The sequence below is a fragment of the Schistocerca serialis genome, chromosome 3 (genome assembly GCF_023864345.2).
Source record: "Schistocerca serialis cubense isolate TAMUIC-IGC-003099 chromosome 3, iqSchSeri2.2, whole genome shotgun sequence".
Taxonomy (NCBI): Eukaryota; Metazoa; Arthropoda; class Insecta; order Orthoptera; family Acrididae; genus Schistocerca; species Schistocerca serialis.
Genome location: NC_064640.1, coordinates 917,566,849 through 917,591,522, shown reverse-complemented (window position 1 = coordinate 917,591,522; position 24,674 = coordinate 917,566,849). Strand labels below are relative to the sequence as shown.

Here is a 24,674-nt window from a genome sequence, read left to right as displayed (position 1 = left end):
TTCTCTTTCACAGGTATGTTCAAACTTTTCACATTTTTAAGCCTGTCTCTCTTGACTATTAATTTCTACAACACTATACTATGCAGTCTCTCTTGCATTAAAGACCTGAAAAACACTAATATCTAGTCTTAGAAACATTACCACATATTTTGCTTTTCAATTTTATACTGCAATAAGGAAACCATAGAATCACAAACTTTACACATTATGATCTATTGTTTACACCACTATACCTGCTTCCTGGTGATTCCATAAGCAAAGCCATTATTTAATTATTATTTTGTTTCAATATATGGAAGTGCAAAATTCCTAAAAAGGAATAACTAGAGGACAAATCTGCAAAACTGGCTAAGCAGGAATGGCTAGAGGACATATATAAGGATACAGAAGAATATATCGTTGTGAGAAAGATAGATACTGCCTACAGGAAAATTCAAGAGGCTGTTGGAGAAAGAGAAGCAGCTGTATGAATAACTAGAACTCAGATGATAATCAGCACAAAGGAAAGGTGAAAGGTGGAAGGCATATACACAGGGATTACACAAGGTAAATGAACTTAAAGGCAATATTACAGAATGGCAAGAGGACATGGATGAAAATGAGATAGGTAATATGATACCGCAAGAGCAATCTGACAGAGTACTGACAGACCTAAGTTGAAACAAGGTCACTGGAGCAGATGATAGTCTGTCAGAACTACTAATATCCCTGGGAGAGCCGCCCATGACAAAATTGTTCCTTCCAAAAAAAGAATGGCTGACAGATGTGAATGTTATTGAACCATCAGCTTAATAAGTCATGGTTGCAAAATAGTAAAATGAATTATTTACAGAAGAATGGAAAAACTGATAAAAGCTAACCGCAGAGATCAGTCTGGATTGGGAGAAATGAAGGAACAAGTAAGGCAATATTGACCCTACGACTTCTCTTAGAAGATAGGTTAAGGAAAGTCACATCTATGTTTATAGCATTTTTAGACTTAGAAAAAGCTTTTGACAATGTTTACTACAATACACTCTTCAAAATTCTGAAAGTAGCAGGGTTAAAATACAGGGAGTGAAACGCTATTTACAGCTTGTACAGAAACCAGAGTCGAGGGGCACAAAAGGAATGCAGTAGTTGACAGGGAGTAAGACAGGGTTGCAACCTAACCTTGATGTTATTCAATCTATACATTGAGCAAGTAAATAAAACCAAAGAAAAATTTGGAGATTAAAGTTCAAGGAAAAGAAATAAAAACTTTGATATTTGCTGATGACATTGGAATTCTACCAGAGACAGAAAAGGAATTGGAAGAGCAGTTGAACAGAATGGAGAGTGTAATTAAAAAAGGTTATAAAATGAGCATCAACAAAAGTGAAACAAGTCAAATTAATGTGGGAGATGTTGTATGGATTAGATTTGGAAATGAGACATTAACCGTAGTGATGAGTGTTGCTATTTGAGCAGCAAAATAGCTCATATGGCCAAAGTAGAGAGGATTTATAATGTAGAATGGCAATGGCAAGAAAACTGTTTCTGGAGAAGGGAAATTTGCTAGCATCAAATATAGATTTAAGCGCTACGAAGTCTTTCCTGAAGGTATTTGTCTGGAGTGTAACCTTGTATGTAGGTGAAATGTGGACATTAAACAGTGCAGACAAGAAGAGAATAGAAGCTTCTGAAATGTGGTGATACAAAAAAAAATGCTGAAGATAGATGGATAGATTGTGTAACTAATGAGGAGATATTGGACACAAGTGGCTAGAAAAAAAATTTGTGGCACAACTTGACTAAAAGAAGGGATCAGTTGATAAGGCACATTCTGACTTTATGAGACATCATGGAATCACCAATTTAGTATTAGAGAGAAGAGAGAGAGGAGGGGGGCAGGGGGGGGGGGGGAGAGAGAGAGAGAGAGAGAGAGAGAGAGAGAGAGAGAGAGAGAGAGAGAGAGAGAGTGGGAGGGGGGGGGGATGGGTGGATGGTGCAGATTGTAGAGAGAGACCAAGAGATGAATACAGTATGCAAGTTCAAAAGAATGTAGGCTGCAGTAGTTATTTGGAGATGAAGAGGTTTGCACTGAACAGGCTAGCACGGAGCACTGCACTGAATCAGTCTTTGGACTGAAGACCACAACGACAACACACAGTATGATAATTATGTATCATTTGCAAAAACATTTCAGTGTTGTCCCTGTAAATTAATTCTTTAAAACAAACTTAAAGTTATCTGCAAAGTAACAATTATGCACATGAAACAGAGCAAGTAATAAATAACTCACCTTTCTGGCTTGTATTACAGACATTATAACACCAAATGCTGACATAGCCAAAATGGTGAGAGCGTAATACATGTAGTCATCTGCAAACCACAGGATAAATGACAGCAACTGGAACACATAGTATGGGTTCAGGACTTCTAGAAACAGCAGTGTTACCACTGACTGCACTGGAACGATTATTTCATTTGGACCAAATGCCAAAATTCTGCAACAGATTAATTCATTGTACGTTAAAAGAATTATTTTTATATAATATACACAAACAAAACCAGTAATAATAATTACATCATGGAAGTGAAAGATAAATATAAAATTTATTAAAAAATAAGGCTTCATAGAAGTTTTGTCCTAATTTATTCCCTCTACACCCAGAATGAAGACAACAATGAGATTGTCAGTTGCTCCAACATCCACATGAATCCTAAGCCAATTTCATCACTTTATTACAGAGTTTTTTTCTCCTGGGGAGAACATATTTACAAATAAAATTCGAGTATGGATATGAAAACAAGTATGGGTATTTTTGTGTTAATTGTTTCAGGTGATTTGCCAAGGCACATGTTCATAGCCTACTTCCATAAACAGAATAAATGTGCTTAACGAGTATGAATACAGAACACCTTCGAAATTGAACCCCAAGGAGATTTTTCAGCCAACAATGTCTTACAACATTTTTTACTGGTTTTTAAACACTAATTTAGTCTAAAGAGGCTTGTCATACACATTCACAGTGATCGGAAAGCTACTGAATACCTCCTCATAAATAAAGTTAACTCATCCCTTCTCTGTAAATAAAGTTAACTGGTTCCTTCTCCAAATTAACAGCCAAATTCTTTGATGTTGAGCTGCTGAGGGCCAATGTTACACATTTTCAGGTATCTATTCAAAAATGAGCAGCAGCAATTGTTTTTATGATGGCTGGCAAGCTTTCAATGGTTTATGCTCTCATTCCTGGTTTTGCATAAATTGTTTTCTGATGTCACCTCAGCTTTCTTACATTTTCCCATTCCAGGTTGGAACGAATTACCCACTCACTCATGCTCATTACACTTCATAGTAACCGTATTATCTAAGACCAGAATTCAGGAAGTCTACAGATGGAAAATTTCCCTGAAATAGATGTGACTGGATTTAATCAAACAATGGAAGATCCAGGGCAGAGTAAAGCCCTTTGGCTGAAAGCTTACTTGTTTTACAGTCTTTTTGTTGTGCCTCTCTGTGACTCAACATATCAGCTACATGGTGAGTAGCATTGTAATTAGATTTATTTATTTCACCTGTCTTGCACTTTCATTTTCTCCCACACTTTCTGCAACTGTGTCCATTTCTTTGTTTTACTCTCACATTTCCACACTCTATATCAGATTATAAACATTATTACCATCATTGCCATCACCACTATTGCTCCCACTACAACTCGTTTACCACTTCTTCCTCCTTGACTTTTTTACTTCAGCTACTGAGTATATAAAATTTTTCTTGAATGCTGTATTGTACCATTAGGCTATTTTTTGACAAATATCCATACCTTGACAGTTGTTCCTGCTGTGTTAATCCTTGGTGCTGATGTAGTACACTTACAAGCACACGCTTGTCTAAGCCACACAACTTATGGAAGTCCCCACTGTCCTCATCCCACACATAAGTTTGCTTCTTGCACCGAAAAAGCCGCAAAACATTGTATGCTAGAAGAAAGTAAAACTGAATGTATCTGTTACTATTATCATGCTAGAAAAACTAACAATTTATGTGTAACTTTCAAAAATTTTCCCTTACTTTGATTTCACAAATTTACTGTTAGTACACAGCAAAACACATTGCTCAACAGTGAAAAAACAACAATGACCTAAATAACGAAAATATGGCTTTACACATAAAAATTTACAATATGGAGTTTATGATATTCTTTTATCACCAAAACATTTGTATTTTACATTGCCCTGCAGTGTTCAAGTAATGGCAATGTTATTTAAATACAAGAAACCAAACAGAATTTTTTAACAAAGCAATGCTTTAATAGGAATAATAAAATATGTTTTCATAGTTTTTGATAGTTATGGATAGAATATTACTTACATTTAAAACTTCCTCCGCTGAAGTGTACAGCCAAGTGTGCTTTTTCAATATAATTGACATCTGTAAGCATGTGGTCGTTCCAACAAGGTTCTGAGTCAAAGCCACTTGTGCCACCATTTCTGTAAATGACAATATTAGCATAAAAAACTAATCTAAAATTTAACAGACTTAGTGCATAAACTGGGTAACTAAGGAGAATTCATCCCCAGTCACCTAACACAGCCAGTCTTTTTATTTTCTAACATAGATGAAAATGCAGTAATAATACATATTCTCCGGGGGGAAAAAAGTTCACACCTGCTCCTTGTGGAATCCAGGAACTTAAAATATTGCTGTTTATCTTAACTATAAGAAAATTAAGTATGAGAATATGTGTGAGAGAAATTGCAGTATATAATCTGAAAACAATTAATCCATATAAAAATGGTATTCTTCTAACCCAGAGAACTTCTATAAAACTAACTCAATCCCCAAAGCCAAAAGAATTTTTCAATTGTGTATTGAGAGTCATAGTTATTAACAGACACGGGTTCTATGAGGAATTTTATTTAACATGACAACTCCTGTTTAGATCATAAACAACTCTGGACACACATTTTCCATTTTTCCCAGTTACTGTAGTTCACAGATTTCCACCAGGAAGCTTGTGCACATACAAGAACATTATTATACTCATTAAGCCTTAACACTTCTTTTTATTCTACACAGATACACTTATAACATGGTAACAGTCATTACCAGTCTTGGCCATAAATTGGCCATCATCAGAGTCTTTACATAATACCTATGACGTATTGAATAGGAAGATGCCCAACGTATGGTCAAAACTGAAATTGTTGTTATTATATTCTACACATGATTATTTTTTAAATAAAAAGAAGTTACATCAACAGTTGGGAACGATCTTGCCCACAGGAGGACTTGTATACTTGTGGAACTGTGATCAATAAAATTGAATTAGATTTGTAGAATGGTGGCAAACATTTGATCTTCAGGTAATGATGACAAACAGAAGTTTGGCTGTCACCGGCTAACATGAATGGTAAGAAATAGATTGACCATGGTGCAATCTCTAGCTGAACAATAAAGGATATTATGAACATCAAACTACTGAAACGTGCCACATTTGAATCTGATCGTTGCCATTCCTAGGCCAATGTGAATTTGTTCCTCTCTAGAAGATTCCTCCAAAAACTGGAAATAAAATTCAGAGACATCATATGATGAAACTTACGATCGGGCAAGAAGTTAAGGAGCAGCACCACTGGAACTTGACCTCTAAATCTGAGATTTGGACTAACATTGCATTCAGCAGGCAGACAATGTGACACTCCTGACAAGTCCTAAAGAAAAACTCCAATCGTGGAACAAAATCTGTGACAATACACTGGATCAAGGAACAATTTCCAGGAAAAAGTTGACATTGACGAAGGAACAGAAACATTTTGATTCAAAGAAAGTTGTAGCTCACGTGTTTTGATGTGTAAAGTAATCATATTGGAAACAACAGACAGAGCTGATACATCACTCATCAGGATTTCTTGAAGTACAATGTCAGGGACTTTTATCAAACCTTCAGGTTTAGTGTGAAAGGGTATCAAGACCCTAGTCTGTGTTCTACAGATGACACTGAAAATCTAGTCATCAACAACATGGCAAATTGCAACATTTTGGCTCAGTATTTCAACCAACTACTCAACTATGATGAGACAACATAGAGCTTACCCATCTTCCTTATTGTTCAATGTCTGTCTAATTCTCAGCCACCTTGTAATACAATAATTAAGCAGATCATAGAGAACATGAAAGAAAATGAAGTAGCTGACAAAGATCCTGTTATGATGGAACTACTGAAGCTATTTAATGAAGATTCTCTTTCAAGAGATCTGGCGAATGGGTACAACAATAGCTAAATGGCTGTCAGTACTTACCCATAGGAGACAATAAGAATGTCAACAATTTTGGGAGTATATGAATATGCCTGTTCCTTATGAGATTCTTTCTAAGGCATTCCTAAACACAATAGGAGTTCAATGTAATAAATGGTTGGTGAGTACCAGGCTGGTTTCAGAAAGGAGTGCTCCTACCCAGAACAAATTCTCAGTCTGAAGAACGTCATCAGATATAAGACTACAGGGAGGCTTGACTATGTGGTTGTATTTGTTGACTTCAGAAAGGCATATGTGATTAACTGAGAGTCATTACTAGATATCATGAAATAATTTGGAGGGGATGATATGTCCAGGAACGTGATTAAAGAGACTCTCACCTTTACAATTCTAAATGTGAAATTCAAGAATGACATTTCACAGACCTTCGAGGTAAAGTCTGGGGTCAGGCAAGGAGATCGATTTTTATCTGCCAGTTTTCAGTTGTTTCTTAGAAAAGATTATTCACGAATGAAGAAAAATGCTGAACAAAAAAGGTTGGAGATGAAGATAAGTTTTAGTTAACTCAAAGCAGTGTATGTATGTTAAATGAATGGCTTTTGCAGATGACATGGCCATTTTTGCCAACAACATCAGTTAAGAGCTCAGGAACACAAACCATCTTGAGAAGAAGAGCATCAGTGATGAATCAGAATATGTGGTAACTGACCATAGGAAAAATTGGAAGAATCAAGATGTTTAAGTACATACATGAAGTAATCCAACAAAATGGGCTAGAGCACGAAATGGCCAGTATCCAGATCCAGAATTAGAGTAGGTGTATCAAGCAACTAAAAACATATATAAGAAAATGCTGAGTGTAGGAGCCAAAGTAAGACATTGCAGCACTGTTGTATGATGAGAAGATTTGTAAGTTATGGAGAAGCTGTGCATGAATCAAAAAGGACAAGTCAACCAGTTGCGTAAAAGGGAACACAAGATACTATAGAATTTCTTAGGCAATACATACGTTGATGGAAGGTTTGAATGGGGTACAATAGAGTAGTGTACAGCAAGATGGAACCAATAACTACAACAATTAAAAAGAGAAGATTACTTTCCTATAGGCACATCCCCAATGTGGATATATTTCACAAAGAAAATCAGGAATTTTCTAAATCCGAAGTTATCTAAGTTAAAATGGTTCCAAGAGTGTGAGAGAGATCTATGAGAGGTGAACATTGCTGCAGGAAAAATAAATTACAGGGATGCTGTAAGGATAATAATGAAAAGCTATCAAGGTTTTATGGTACAATCAGATCCCAGAAGATGGAAAGAGCCTTTAACAGAGAAGCAATTAAGAAAGTGCTGGTTCATAGACTCAAGTGATACTAGTAGAATTTTGGTACCACGCGCCGCGGAATTTGAATCCACGCCAGACGTCACGGACATCGAAGACCCATAGAGCTCGCTGCACTGTAAGTTGTGGCGGCGCGCGCCTCCTGGCCTGCTTTTAGTGTGGGGGTGCCACAGTGGACCACGTGGTCCCAGCAGCCAATAGCGGAGCCCCTGAGAGCGTACTTAAGCACCGGCCACTCACTCATCCAGTCAGTCTGATCTCGCTTACGTTGGTTTACACCTCGCTTGCGCTAGACTGCTTTCTTCCTGGTTCATGTACGAGTTTGTTTCCTTGTGACTCTGTTGTTCAGTCTTGTCATATTTGATCTGCCTACGTTGGTCGTGTCTGTCCTTTTTGTTGTGTTGTTGTTCGCGGGCCTCTCCACTGGTCCCGCCGCGCCTTCCGTCAGTGCTACCCCGCGACCGTCCTGGTCGCAGTTACAACAAGAATGCCAAAGATGGCAGATGAACAAGATCTAGGCACTGAAAACGAAACTGGTTTTTACACCCATTCCACAGCAACTCAATTCGCAATTTGATTGGTGTGGGGGGAGGGGGGCAGGAGGAGGTGTATAATATGTCACTCACTCTTCTCTGTATACAAGTGTCATTTTTTCCAAAACCTATAAAGCCCTTGAACTAAAAGGAAGTGATAAACAATCAAGCAAGTAAGCAATGATTAACAATGTTGGACATAAACAGAGTAAAAAAAAGAAACAAACCATAATAATTGATGATGGCCCATGCAGCCACTACTCCAATTGTCCCATCTTCCATCACATCCTTGCATCTACATCCTATACCCTCAATTACCCCCCCCCCCTCCCCCAAATTCCAGTTCCAGACTTACCACATGCACACAAAACCATAAAACCATTTATGCATAAAAAAAGAAAGAAGAGACAGAGGGCACATTTTTAATGCAATAAGAGTCAAACCCTTTCATTGTACCTCACTTATTGGCTAATATGATAAACAAAAGAGGAATGAATGTCACATTCTGATTGAAAACCACAAACATAATAAGTCTGAATAGTTCACTAAGGTGACTGACAACATTGAAAAATTATACACAAACAGAAAATAGATGTTTGTGTATGAACTAGTGGGGTGTGAGGTTGTAAACAATGAAATGTTTGTTTAGCTGTTAGAGAAACAAATGAAGTCTACTGTAGATTTAGAAATAGATCTGAGATGAGACAATTTTGAAAAATAGTGAAATTAATAAGCATTAAAAATCTGGGAAATATGGTTCAAAAGTTGTTTACAACATAAATAACAAAGGTTAAAACTGAAAGTCAAATGTCCAAAATATTTTCAGTAATATTTACCACATATCTAATGCATTTATTACTTCCAGTTCTGCATCACAGACACATTTCACAACTCAGTTATCAAAATCTTACAGGCAGAAAAAACAACAGTTCCAAATTATATTTCTTCAATTCTCTCCACATCACCACCATCCCTTTATCCATTCACATTTCTTTTCCATCATAAACAAGTAGACTGGACTCAAACTTTGTCTTCAGGTCCATCAATAATCACTGTATTTCCAGTACATGTACTTTCTATTAGCAGTGTACCTCTAAAACAATGATACTCTTACAAGTCATACTTAGTTTTTTCTTCCTCCACTCTGAAGCCTGTTTTTGAATAAGATACTGTCAATTCAGGCAAATGGTGGCACACTGGGACTAATGCAGCTTCACCAGAGCCCCGTCAGCCGTCACTCTTCAGGGTTCCTGTAGGGTTTTTACAGCTGTTACAGCAGTGCAGAGCACAGGGCATCTTTACTGCATTTCATCCCTACAGGCATTCCCCTACTCTGTGCCGTTGCCCGTCTCCCGCGAACTTGGACGTGGGGTTGGCCTTCTGGGAGACACTTTGCATGTAACAGAAGTAAAATCATTAAGATAATACTCCATCCACAGTCATTTCTAGCTCCATCATACTCTGAAGGAAGCATTTAATAATGAAGCTTCATTTTTGGTTACTCTCTTGTTTTCCCAAACTATTACATCTTTCAACTTTCAACTGTGAAAAAGATTGAGGCAACAATCTGGCACGATAAAATACTTCCTTTGACCACTGAAGATGTCTGCTTACACAAGCATTGTTATGAAGAAGATAACTCCAAAACAAATAGTGAACATCAGTGATAGCTTAATATGGAAAGTTTTTGTGTAAGTTTACTATGTCAGTAACATACCCAATATTCCAGTAATTGTGTCCCAAATAAAGGAATCAGCAAGGAAAAAATCTCTGTGCCCATTTTCTCCTACTATTTTTAATTGCAAGCAGGCTTTAGACCAACCACAGTAGATATCAAAATCTGACAATGACATGTGGTAACCCAGTAAGCCAATATGTTGGTTTAAATAAATAAATACTGTGGGATTGTCTGTAGTTTTTGAGTATCAGTACGCTTCATCAAGAATCCAATGATGGAAAATCCTGCATATATATATGAGGATACTTCATTACTCACAAAATAGACAAAACACACACACACACACATTATGGTCATGGACATGTATTGGTGTTGACTGAATTACTATTAAAAACGAACCAGCCAAGAAAACAGTACTTCATGAATTATACTCCTAAATAGGTCAGTAAAAAGTAGTACAAAGCATTAAAATGAAGCTCTAATGGGGGATATGATCATCTCAAACAAAAATACCCACTTCTGTAATCTGAAATTAAGATAATAATCACGTTGGACTTATATGCATCGTTAGCTGGATACAGCACTCTACAAAAATTTGACTGTTTTCACTTGCACATTACACAGATCTCAAACATAGCATTTAAGTAAATGTTAGTTTTGGCTATTATTATTCGAGGTGCAACATCACAGGCCTTCATAGTGACATTTTTTCCTTAATTTACAGTAAATGATATATAGCAGAAATTGGATATTATCTTCTATTTTTCAGTCTATGGCCATTTATTTAGATGGATATTAAAATAACTGAAGCATGTATGTTCCAGAATATGTTATCTACATTTACATCTATATTTCACAAAACACTTACTGATGTGTTGTGGGGGCTACTTGCGGTACCACTATATCTCTCAATTTTTTCCTGTTTAATTAGCAAGGTTGTTAAATTCATCATTTATGTTATGTCATTTGTTACTACAGTGAAAGAAGTATATTAGGCAGTGTGGCCATAGTGGTTTAGCAGGTAGAGCACTAGACTCTGGCCCTGGAGGTCACAGATTTGATCCTCGATAGGGGTGGAGTTTTTCCTTGTCCCAGTCTCTCCAGGATGCCCACAAGTCCACTCAGTCTCTATCAAATGAGTACCAAACATCTGTCCTGGGGGCAAATGATGGCTGGGGCAACAGGCTTGCCAACCTACCCTTCATATCATCACAGCGAAGAAAGCCTGTACTCTACCTATAATTCTGCCGGTCACAGACTGTGCACCACAGACTTTACCCTGTTGGTGTTAGGCAGTAATGATCCTTTGGTTTGTAAGGCTCTAAAGTTGGTATATTTTCTGACAGATTTTTTCCTTGTAGTAAAGGTAGTGATGTCATATTTCCATTCTCTGTAACACACAACACTTTACCATCAAATCAAATGGTGGTGCAGACGCCCACCCAGATGTGATGGTAATGGAGCACTCATGATGTCAACTAGCACCCAGCTTATGAACTCCATGCTCCACAAACCCTAACCCACACCTTGCTTGTGACCTCTCTGATGTGCTCTCAATATGGTACATTTTTTCCTTGTAGTAAAGGTAGTGATGTCATATTTCCATTCTCTGTAACACACAACACTTTACCATCAAATCAAATGGTGGTGCAGACGCCCACCCAGATGTGATGGTAATGGAGCACTCATGATGTCAACTAGCACCCAGCTTATGAACTCCATGCTCCACAAACCCTAACCCACACCTTGCTTGTGACCTCTCTGATGTGCTCTCAATATGGTACATCTAGTATTTTACATTACTAATGCTTTTAATCTTAATTGTTCTTATAGCTTCACTTTTATTCTTGAAATACCTCCAGCTTTATGTAGTTCTCAGAATATTACGAACATCCTCATCTTTTCTTCCTATATCCCTTAGCAATTTCAATTACTATATATTCAGTCGACACTGGTTAAGTATTCACAAGAAAAATGTATTAATGATGCTTTACTTTTACATTCTCATGATGGCTGCTGTCATTGTACCCTCATGGTACAGCACAAATGAATTGTAGGATTCGTTTAAAAAATTATATTAGCTCTGCATTCAATCTAAATATCAATAACTGATGAAAAGAGTAATGAGCACAAGTGGAACTTTACATTTTTTAGTATTCAGTCAATTATAAATAATCTTAGACGTTATAACTCACAAGGCACTGTCAGCTCTCACTGTTTTCACTGTCTTCACGTAGTACCGCCGATGTCTTTTGTGGTACTGCTCCTATAATGAAATCAATAACACAGAAGTGAATCAACTACACACTGGAAACTGCATAACTTCACTCTGCAAGTGCAGTAGTTGTAAATTACACACTATTACATTTTTACAGTATGAAACTTGGGAGCGAGATGTGAAAGTATATTCATGTTTTTACCTCTAACAACTAAGTATATATGGTGAACTTATGAATACATGAATTATATAACATGAGAATACAACTGAGAAAATAATTACAATTACAAATACTCACCTTTCTGTGTCTTTGAATATAGGAATTATTAGACATGATACAAGAGAAAAATGTGCACAACATAATTAGGAAAAGAAAAAGTGTGAGAGCACAATGGATTTTAGTATTAAAAAGGAATAAATAAAAATAACATCTTATCAGAAACACCAAAACTGAGATGCAGTTGATAACACACTATACACATGAACCAAGTTGAGAGTTTTCAAACCACCTCTATCATTATTTTCTCCAAATTAGCACCATAAGAAGAAAACCAGTTTTCCAAAAGTATGAGAGTAAATTTATGACTCTCTCTCTCTCTCTTTGTTTGTGTGTGTGTGTGTGGGGGGGGGGGGGGGGGGGGGACACACACGTATGGAAGGAAGAGAGGGAGCTCTGAAGGAAGACTTTGTCCAAATTTTACCCAATTTCAGGCATATTAACACTACAGTATAAGAAGAGAAGAAAAAGAAGACGACAATGCAACAGAAGTAAATAATACTAAAAAAACAGCAACTGTACAACTTGTAAATGGTTACTGGCTTAACTTTTTGTTATCTGTATTTATACTGGGGAATTTCTTGTTTATATCACAAAGAAAGCAGAGTGGATCATAAACAATTTATTCATTTTCCATGACAAACATATAAAACAAATACAGATAGTTTGCATCAAATGATGTGATTAATTCCAAGAGAAAACACAACTAGTGAAGTAATCAGTCTTCTGACAGATTTGATGTGGCCTAAAATTTAATGAGCTATGACCATGGAAATTAAAATTAGAATACTGGGTGAACTTGTTTAAAAGATGTTTTTGGCACAAATACAAGAAAATAAAATACCACAGGATTTAGCAAATGAAAAAGGGGGAACTTAGTTGATAAACTCATTTATCTCGTTCCAAATTAACACAGACATGTAACCAAAAATAATATGATTTGTGTTTACATCTAGTTTTATATAGTAAATATAGTGGGTGATGGGAAACAGAGATAAATGGACACAACAACAAGGCATTCCCTTTAATGAATAATAAAGATAATAATGATGATGACAATTTTGTTAATCTGTACATATAAAAAAAAGAGTTACAGTTGATAAGAGTTTCATACATTTGAGTGATTAGAAATAGAGCATCAGCTATTGCTCTGTCCCAGAATTTGCTGAACTGATTTAGGGTAGCTACAGAGAACCTAAATTAGTGGGGCTGTTTTATATAGATTTCAAAACACATTACTATGATAATGGAAGGCCTTGGGTAGGATACAAATAATGTAATGATTAAAGATAATCAATCCCTCACAATATTCTTGAGGCACTGTGCAGCTGATAGGCATGTAGGCAAGAATGAAGACATTTGTTGAGATTCACCTTCTGGGGAAAAAAACCTTGTTCAAAAGCTCAACAGCATTTTTAGTCTTGTTTATGTGTCTATCAATCACTCAATGTCTCAGTTATACGATGAGTGATTATCTTTACCCCTTATATTGTTTGTAGACTTCCACAGATTCTTATTAAGGTATCATATCTACTGTTTGGAAAATCACTAAAAGTAATTAAATATTCTCTGTTGAGGCATTTTAAATACTGATAACATACATGTCACATCAGTGTAGCAGATATGTCCTAGTTAATGTTGAAAGACACAAGTAATGGAATGAAGGAAAGGGAGAGAATCAAACCTGATGCCAGTACATAGCTTAATTCTCACAAAAACTGCCAGGTCTCACATTCCCATGCAGCAAGTATGACAACAATTGCAACTTTCTTAAGTTCTCATTCTGCAAAGCAATGAAGAAACTCGTCCAGGACACTGGTGTGCAACTCACTGATCAGTAACTGTACATCATTCTGTCTCCTTGCATTTTTGGCTAAATTCTCAAGACAGAAAATGTTAACATCACCACAATTACAGTCTAAATTTACTCTTCTGTGCTCATTTATCACCTCTTCGTATCTGCAAATCATCTTGATGGATCCCAGGTAACTCTGTCCCTTTTGCAGTGCCTTCCACACCTCTACTATAAGAATCTCATTAGTTTACTTGTCTTGAGTGATAAGGGGTGATCTATCTTATGGGCTGTTACTATGGGGCCACTAATGTCATGTCAGGGGTGTACTACAAATGCAGAAAAAGGTGCTATGAATAATGTGCAACGTTGGTCCAAAGGAACACTGTCGTCCCTTATTCATCAAAATGAAAATGATGACAGTGATAAATCTTTACATTTATGCATCACTGATACATGCTAAAAAGATCAGAACAAAATTTAACACCAGAGAGAACATACACTTTCATGACACCAGAAATAAAGAGAGCACTAACATTCCTAGACATAGGCTGACAAAAACAGGCAACTCTCATAAAGTGAACTGTTTGAAATTATTTAAAAAAATACCACATACTGCACTCAATACACCTTTCAATAATTTTCAAAGTAAACTGCACAAATGGTTAATAGACAATCCATACTACAGTCTTAGAGAATTCTTGATACTTGTAACATAGAAATTGAGCATTAGCCAATGACTGCAATACTGTACAATTGATTAATGTAGCATAAATAATTTGTACTTGTAATGCAAACACTAACCAATACAGTAAATCTTCTGTATCTTGACATCATTATAAAGCCTATTTCAATGCATGTGATCAATGGCAAATAAAGAATCTGAATCTGAACTGCTTGAAAGAAAGTGTACTTCATAGATAAGATCACTTGTAAACAACATTTATTGTCAATTACCGGTTTCAGTAAGCACGATTACTATCTTCAGATCTTGATAAAAGGTTACTATATGTCTCCTACATCCTGGCTGCAAAGATGTACACATTAGTGTTTGCTATGAGCTATGAGCATCTGGCAAATTATTCTGCATATTGTGGTTTTAGCCTTGACTTGGTGCTGCATCATTCATCTCGTCCCACACATACCTGGCATTGTTTTAGAAAGAGTACTTGTACAGCTGGTATAGTAGACATGTAATAACCATTTATTGAGATCTGAAGATGGTAACTGTGGTGTCACCGCCAGACACCACACTTGCTAGGTGGTAGTTTTAAATCGGCCGCGGTCCATTAGTACATGTCGGACCCGCGTGTCGGCACTGTGTGATCGCAGACGGAGCGCCACCACAAGGCAGGTCTCGAGATACGGAATAGCACTCGCCCCAGTTGTACGGACGACTTTGCTAGCGACTACACTGACGAAGCCTCGCTCCTTTGCCGAGCAGATAGTTAGAATAGCCTTCAGCTAAGTCCATGGCTACGACCTAGCAAGGCACCATTAGCCTTACATAGCAATTGATACTTATCGTATAAAGCATGTCTCATCAAGAACGATGTATACAACAAGGATGGATTAAAGTTAAGTATTCCAAAAGCTACGTACTTTTCTTTATAGCATTCATTACGTATCCTGTTTCAGACCTCACGCCATCCTTCGTGTGTTTATAGCGTGCATTGCGGTCCCCTCAAATCACACTGTGTCGGCACTTCTGTCGACACATCAGTAACCATGCTTACTGAAACCAGTAATCAACAATAATAGTTGTTTACAACCAATCTTGCCTAAGAAGTTCACCTTCTCTCACGTAATAAGAATATCACATGACACAACTACTTTCTTCTCTCTCACCTCTAACATTCCTCAGAGATGTCAATAATGACCCTATGTGATCTCTTGTCAGTTTGCCATTCAACACTGAATCACAATGAACTCCTTATTCATTTTACAAGCTGAGTAATCTCTCAAATAAATCACTCAATTAGGTGATTATTAGCTCTGCCCTTTTGACAGTTTCTTTGGCTTCCCTCTTGATTTGTTGGAAGTGGAACATACTAGTGTTTTAAGATCGTTTCTACCGTAGATACACTATGGACTTTCTCTGTCATCTGACTGGTCATGGGCCTTCTTCCATGTATAGTAACTCTTGTGTTTTGCTCATACTAGTTTTGCCTTCACTTAATTGCTTGCTGTTCTCAGTGTAGATATCTAAATCATCTGTTCGCTATAATGAGTCCTACTTTTGTAACTTGTAATTTTTCAGAGATGTTTGGGATTGTGAGACTAATACCTTCTAACAATCTTCCATGGATTATTCTTCAAATCTGTGGGAAACTTTTATTTTAGAAGCTACAGTCCTGCTACTCACTGCTATGTAGTTTCTAATTCAGGAGTAACAAATACTTGATGACACCATATTGTAACAATAAAACTTCAGAAATCTTTAACATATCCTCAGTTGTTGTGTAGCTTTAAGGCATGACATTTAATACAGCTTCACACATTTTCTGCTATCACTACACACAGACATTTTTCTTCCTTCCTGGAGGTGCTGATTAACAGCCACAACTACTGTTGATTCTTTCTATTCATCCATTGTTGCGTCCTTTGTAAATGCCCCAACACTCTACTAAAGTACTGCAGCTATTTTTGTGCAACACACCAAAGTCTTCATCTGATTAGTTTACATAAACTCTCTCACTTGACTAGATATTCTAACTTGAGAAACATGACATCATTTCACCAATATCCTGTGTCATAATCAAAATTGCTCACTTCACTAAAGAAGCGTAAAAAAGCATATTTTACAACAAAGCTTCCTTTCCTCTATATTTAAAAATAAAATCTCAAAAGAAAGAAAGAAATGAAAAAAAAACTCTAGTTAAAATAAGTTCAAAATCAAAAACACATCACACTATGTGAAAGACAGTGTGTTACTACTTCTTGCAATTATGTGGGGCCATGTGTCTTTGAGGCGTCAAAGTGTCATTATTTCAGTTCTCAATGTAAAATGATTTTTAGCCACCACAATTTGTGAGCTTCAGTACTTTTGCCCTAGCTAATCATTTCAGTCTGCGAGTTCTGTATGTGATGTGCATTTTGGAATGTAGCTTCAACATTTAGCACTGATATTTGAGTTGATATGCATTTGATGATGCCAGTCTTGTTATCAGAATGTTCACTATGGATGACAGTAAGGAGACATGTCTGCTGCTGTACATGGGACACTGTCACATATTTCTGGCTCAACTTTTCAAGAGAATATCAAAAGCAGAAGCTGTGCCCCAATGTGGAACATACCCCTCCATCATCAGTTGCCAGGAGAGAAAGTTTTAATAAGCATCTAATGTGGGACTAAGAGGGAGCAGGAGCAAGAGCAAGAGAGCGAGTGAGTGTGTGTGTGTGTGTGAGAGAGAGAGAGAGAGAGAGAGAGAGAGAGAGAGAGAGAGAGAGAGAGAGAGAGAGAGAGCAAACACATGTCACAATATATTTCCTCTCTTTCTGTGCAGAATGTATTGCTCAGTCACCTTTTTATATACACACTACTATCCACCTGCATAGCCAAAATCGTAATGTAAGCCTGTGCGGTAGGCTGGTTCAAATCTTGGAGATTGAAGAAATTTTCACCACCAGTATTTAGCTGGCAATGGGAGGGGACGTGGTGGCATAAATTCTTTATCACTACACTTTGTGCCAATACCTGGATTACATACCAAAAATCTCTACAACATTTCATGAAATGAGGGCATACGGCACTGTTGGTGGTGATTCGTCTGTCAGATGGGGACATTTAAGCCCAGCAGGCCCTATGGTGCCATTTGAGAGGAGTAAGCCATGTGAAAGCATTGGGCTTACCCCTCCCCCTTATCTCATCATCATCATACAACACAAACACGATGTCTCACTACACACACCAATTATGGTCACCTACAATCAACAGGTATACTTAACGCACAATCCTCACACTTCATGAAGGAAATGTGTTGGTGGGCGAGAATGAATGGAAAATCTTTCCTGGTAGGTGACTAAATCTATCTCTCAGGGTAACCTAGTCAGCAATGTCATACGATAATCAGTCAATACACACTACTCTAACAAGGTACAACCATTTCTTTATGTAAAAGCATTCTTCCCTCCCTCAAGTTTACATACAGTTTCATAAACATATCCATCAATGACTACTTACAGCAACCAACACTTTCTCAGCACTCTGAAGTGAGCATCTTTTGTGTGTCGACTTGAGCATCCAGGTTGGTTTCCAGTGGAAAAGTAATCTTGCTAGTCCACATGTGAGCAGTATCAGCGTCCATGTCCCAGCAGTTTTCCAAGGACACTTCTTGTATCCATATATTTCCTAAGGAAAATACATAATTATTAACTATATGCCAATGACATAATGACAAATTACAATTCTTTTGTTATAATGCTATTCACAGGGTGTATACGACCCGGGACAACCAGGAGATCTGGGAAAAACCCGAGAATTTTTTCATCCGGGAGAAAACCGGGAAAAACCCGGGGATTGTTTGGAATTCCGGGAATTTTTCATTGTTTTACTTTTCAGTTAAATTTTTGTGATATTGACTGGTAAGAACCAATACTCTAACAAAGGATATTATTGTATCCTGCTACCGCAGAATAATACTGAGCAACAAAACATGAACAGGAGAAAAAAAAGAAAGAAAATAAAAGGTTGCAAAGGAAATGTGCCGTATACAACAACAAAACAGTACTCATACAAGCGTCTGCCAACAGCAAAGTGTGTCAAAGGCCTTAGGAAGACTATGCAATTGCCTCCGATGAGTGTGGCGTGACAACTGTTAAAATTAGATTCGTTTGAACAGTTGCGGGCGGGCTCTTGTGCACGCGCAGCTGAGTCGCAAATGAGTAGTACCTCCTCCTGTTTCTCGTTACAGATAGGTGGCTGGGCACCACTACTTGATATTGCCCCAGTTCTGAAATTAGTAAATCTGGGGCTGATGCACAGAGCAGTCTGAGTTGTGGTGGGTCGTCTCCACATGGCCTGTTTACATTTAGTCATTTTGTTGTTTCCTCTTCATTTATTGCTCTCACGTTAAATGATAACAAAACAGATTTTTGTGGCTGGGAGCTATCAAATGAATTAAAATACGTTCCTGTAATTATGGAGGGCTAAAATATGTTATTAGTTTTAGACTTTATTTCCACCTTTCTGAGAGTCAAACATTAATCGCCTTACAGAACAATGAAGTTATTTTGGCCAGTTTGCTAAAGAGATTTGGCTTTTATTAATCTTTTCTGTTGAGGCAGTCAACTTATTTGAAAAGAAGTGTTTAATTTCACACTATTGGCTCGTTTCAACTGTTCGCTGCATTTCAAGTGCACTTATGGCATTATACCATAATAAAGAACCAAACATGAGATAATACAGTACTGGTACTCCAAGAAAATTTGTATACAAATGTGCATTTTAAGCCGAATTATGCGTTTTAGTATGGTTCACGAAATTCCGACGCTCTTGAAGTATCCTCTGATGTCTTGTTTCAAAATGGTTCAAAGGGCTCTGAGCACTATGGGACTTAACTTCTGAAGTCATCAGTCCCCTAGAATTCAGAAGTACTTAAACCTAACTAACTTAAAGACATCACACACATCCATGCCCGAGGCAGGATTCGAACATGCGACCGTAGCAACAGTGTGGTTCCAGACTGTAGCGGCTAGAACTGCTCGGCCAGCCCGGCCGTCAATATCTTGTTTCTTTTATGACATAATGTAAGATCTTTTAATGTTTTACACGTATGAACATATGGGCTTCCAGTGACATCGTAGCTGGGCAAGCGCGGTGACACTTGTTATCTGGCGCTCTCTTGCAACTGCTGAAACGAACCTCTTTCTAACTGGTTGCAGGAAAATATTGCGAATGGTGGTTTGAAAAGCATTACATTTAAAGGAGATTTCCTTTTACATAAGATGAGCTATGTGCGAGAATGTACAACGAATTTCTTAAATCACAAAGCGCTTGACTCTCATTTAAAAAACAACTCTTTGAGGACGACCATTGAGAAGAATTTTGAGCCCACAAGATCAAACATTTATGTCGTTATTAAAAATTTTACTGGAACATTTGTGTGATGTATCTTAAAGTGTAACAAGCGCAAAAAAGATCAACATTATATGTGGAAGCTTAGCTTCTCTTCCATCTTATTAATCTTCGAGACCAATATTATAGGTGAATGCTATGTATATTAATTTAAACCATTAACTTTTCTTATTTGTGTGTTCACGGTGCTTAAGAGTGATCTTGCTATTGGCTGACTACATCACGTGTCCTATGCTGTCATCAGCTGGTGAGATAACATGACATGAGCCACGACTGGCTTACAAAAGCGCATCGCAATCTTGATTTCAATGCTTCGGAAAGTGACATGTAGTGTTTGGTGGAATTCTAATTTATACCTTCATAATATGAAAATATGCAGCGTACATGTTTCTGCACATCAAAGGTCTTTCAAAACGTGTTTCTCCCCTCTGAGTTTTCTAAAGTGCCGGGAAATTCTACTCCGGTATATAAAACCATTAACATTCATAGGATTGATGAGTTTTACAGTGCCGAATAAGAGTATACTGTCACTTAACATGGAAAAAGCGTATTTTCACCTGGGAGAAAGTGTATTTTTAACCGAGAAATCTGGGAAAAATCCGTAAATTTTTTTTCCTTGTTCATGTATACACCCTGTATTCAATAAAATTCATAAAGAAATCATTTGTGTAAACAATACATATGTCACAAATGCCCAGCAAGATGTAAGCGAAACAGATGTATAGGATGAATGGGTGGATGGAATTTGAATACTGTTGTACAAGTGTTTTCCAGAAGACCAGAAAGTTTGGAAGATGATAAAATCTGAGGCCAACTCTAGTACATATTTTAACACAGACATATAACCAACAACAATAAACTATCACACAGTTCATCGAGCTATCAGTTTAATGCCTTTGTTCTCAGAATTTGATTATTAAAAACTTGTATGCAAAGTATTAATTTTCCACAATATCTATTTAATAGTTTGTTATGAACCAGCTTTTGGCTTCCTAGGCCATCTGACGATGGCCTTGTAAGCTGAAAGTAGATTCATAATGAACTATTAAACAAATATTATTGTGGATCATTAATACTGTGTATTCAAGTTTTTAATACTTCTATGTGCCTCCAAGATCAGACAGGATATTAAATAAATATGATTCGATTAATTTCTTTTTAACTTTACAACCATTCCCACCTTTTTACTTTATAAAAGTTTCTTTCAAGAAGAGACATGCTGGTGAAGCAACTGAATTATACTACTAACAACCTTTTCATGGAGTAAACCATAGTGGCAAATATACTGAATAAATGATTATTCTTACTGGTAACTGAATAATAGCAGCTATTGTTTGTAAATAACTGAAGAACAGATTGGTGTGAGAGACTGGTCAAACTCATAACATGTTCTATGGTCTTCTCAAGAGAGAACCCTTTCCTTCCAGCGGGTCATTAGCCTTCTGTAGAAATGATGCAATATCATCTTCACTGTGTGAGCAATTTTAAGTTCTCCAACTAACTCTTTAATTAATTTATATTCCATGGGATACATTCATGTCCCAGGTCCACTTTCTATGACATAAAAGGAGGATTTTCATTACATAATTTCTTTTTTCACTCAAGGCTTGAGAGCAGAGGCAAGTATTTTACTAGCAGCACACAGAAGATACACCAGAAGGGATATGCTTATGGGATAAAACATGAGGCTGTGTCTTTGTTGACCTATTATAGATTTCTTTTTATGAAAATCTCTTCATTACTTTAAAATTTTGAATTTTTTCATCTCAACTTAAACAAGACAATTGCTGTGCCACAGTAAAAGAATTCTTCAATAGGTGAAACATATTTGAGTAGAAAAAACAGGCTGCTTTCCATGTGCACTTTTTTACATTTATCACATGTTATTTGGAACTGATCAAGCTGTGTTCACATGTACAAAGTTACCATATATCACCAGGTTAGATACATATGGTCTAACATTTTGGTGAATGAATCCATCTTTTATATGCTGAAATAATGTAATCAATTTAAAAATTGACCCCTCCCACCTCTCTTCATACACACAGTTGTCTCCCAACTGCACCATGACTACATCATCCAGTCAGACTGCAGTGCCAAGAAATCAAAGTTAGTCTCCCCCCCCCCCCCCCCCTCCCCCACTTTCTCTCTCTCTCTCTCTCTCTCGCTCTGTGTGTGTGTATCTGGTGGGCATGCACTTGCAAGTGTGCGAGACAGAGGTAGCGAGAGAGAGAGAGAGAGAGAGAGAGAGAGAGAGAGAGAGAGAGCTAGCTCTGAAGAAAGACTTTGTTCTTCGAATACTACCCAATTTATAGGCACATTAATACTACGGTATGAAAAGAGAAGAGGAAGAGTACAATGCAACAGACATAAATAATACTAAGAAAACAACAATTGTACAACTTGTAAATGGTTACTGCATTCATATTAAGTTTTAGCTTTTCTGTAATATGTATATATGGTTGTATCATTATGCATCAAGTAGAAAAGGCATTGAGCAGTGGACAGATGAGCAGAAATGTGCTTGTCCACTGTTCAATCCTCTTCTATGTGGCAAGCAGTGATCTAGTTTTATATACATGTTACAGACATAATAGTTAGTTATTCTTCACACTCTAAGAAAATACATCTTTAATTCTGTAAGTACAAAATACACAAGATTTCCATACATCTATTTTCCTCTTCCTCACAGAACACATACTATTTATTGGATTCAACAAGTCAAATATCAGGTTACTGAATTCTGAAATACCAAAATTTCAATGAAATAATGCAATATATCTCTCAACACAGTGTCTTTTCTGTATTTTGCACTTTCCTTTCTTCCTCCAGCCTAAAGAAGGTCGTTAGATCTAGATCCGACCAAACATTTTTTTAAATGATTTAAACAAACAAATCATACAACAATTATACAAAATCTTCCAGTTTATTGACACAAATTGTTAAGGGGCCCATTTGGAAATACGCCAACTGCCACCAACAACAAATGATAGACAAAATCCTTATCAATATGCACAGAGTAGCATTTAGCCTTTTTTTAAAAATTAAAACTGAAAGCACTAAACCCATTAAAACAAGAAACTCTTCAAAAATTTTCATGACTACATCTATGGTCTAAATATAATGGACATTGAAAGAGTCCACAATAATATTACAGATTAAAAACGGGCAATCATGCAAGAGAGTGTGATGCGACAGTAAGAACATCTTCAAGACCAGTCTGGTTTTTATGAAAAAAACGCAAAAGAGATTTGTCCTTATACATTTATTTGTTTTAAAAATACTTGAAATAATGAGTAACAGAGTAACACTGGGAATGATGCTGTCACATGATAACCAGAACAAAGCCCAAATCCAAAAGCAGGGCCATCAATGAAGTACAACACTTACCACGTGTATGAACAAACTTCCCCTCACCAATTTGATTCATATTGACAGAGTGAGTAGGGCACAACTAAAAGTAAATTGTTCACATGATCTATGGGACATGTAACCAGAGACAACTCTCAACTGTTTTCAAGAAAATTGAGTTTGAAAATGTTAGTGGTACTGATACATTTTCTATGGTTGCTAGTATACAAGGAATATGCAGCTAAATGAGTACGTGCTTAATTTCAAAAGCACAAGATCTCTCAATCAAATTTCAGTGCGGGAACATTTTTTTTCTTCATTTCCATGTAATTCTAACAACCGATTTATTACAAAAGTGCAAATTTTCAATATCTAATGAATCGTTTATTATTTTCATAATCTTTACCCTGGAAATTGAATTTTACTCTGAAATTTTGACAGTGACTTCCCATTAAAACTTTTTTCTTGCAATTATGCTCCAATTCATCGATTTTCCTGGTATTTATGAAGGTAGTTTTGGCCCACTAGAAACAGCTGCAGGCACACAAACGACTTTCGGTTGATGGAGGCAGAAAGGGAACAGCATTCAAATATCTGGAGAATACTAAATTCATATGTTAGCCCCCAAGGTAGGTACTCATCAATGCCCAAAGTTGTTTGTTTTTGTGAGGAAATGTAGTGATTTGCCATGTACTTTGACAGCAAGAGGAAGTGAACCTGTTGTGAAGCCAAATAGCTTTACAGTGTAGTTTCAAAAAAGCAATTAAATACTGAACTTGTGTATTGAGAGCAGCTTTTTCTCCAAAACAATCTCACAACTTTGAATCCTTCTGCAGTAATAACAAAAGAACATGTGGTTCAAATGGTTCAAATGGTTCAAATGGCTCTGACCACTATGGGACTTAAGTGCTGAGGTCATCAGTCCCCTAGAACTTAGAACTATTTAAACCTAACTAACCTAAGGACATCACACACATCCATGCACGAGGCAGTATTCGAAACTGCGACCGTAGCAGTTGCGCAGTTCCAGACTGTAGTGCCTAGAACCGCTCAGCCACATGGGCTGGCAAAAGAACATATGGAAATTGGACAAGAAACATTTCACAACACTTTTGAAATACTAGTTGAGACATAACTCATGATACAAGATAAACTAATTGCCCACAAATAAATCGACGAAGA

General features: G+C 36.9%; 1 protein-coding gene across 1 annotated transcript in view; it reads right to left on the bottom strand.

Moving 5' to 3' along the window:
* LOC126471176 (polyamine-transporting ATPase 13A3) overlaps nucleotides 1–24,674 on the bottom strand; it is a 195,527-nt gene that overhangs the window by 100,359 nt on the left and 70,494 nt on the right. Inside the window, exons 4-8 of the mRNA XM_050099282.1 lie at nucleotides 18,249–18,416; nucleotides 11,974–12,044; nucleotides 4,340–4,458; nucleotides 3,792–3,948; nucleotides 2,264–2,468 (exon numbers count right to left, since the gene is read on the bottom strand). Of these exons, the coding sequence (XP_049955239.1) occupies nucleotides 2,264–2,468; nucleotides 3,792–3,948; nucleotides 4,340–4,458; nucleotides 11,974–12,044; nucleotides 18,249–18,416 (720 nt within the window). The remainder of the gene's footprint in view (nucleotides 1–2,263; nucleotides 2,469–3,791; nucleotides 3,949–4,339; nucleotides 4,459–11,973; nucleotides 12,045–18,248; nucleotides 18,417–24,674) is intronic.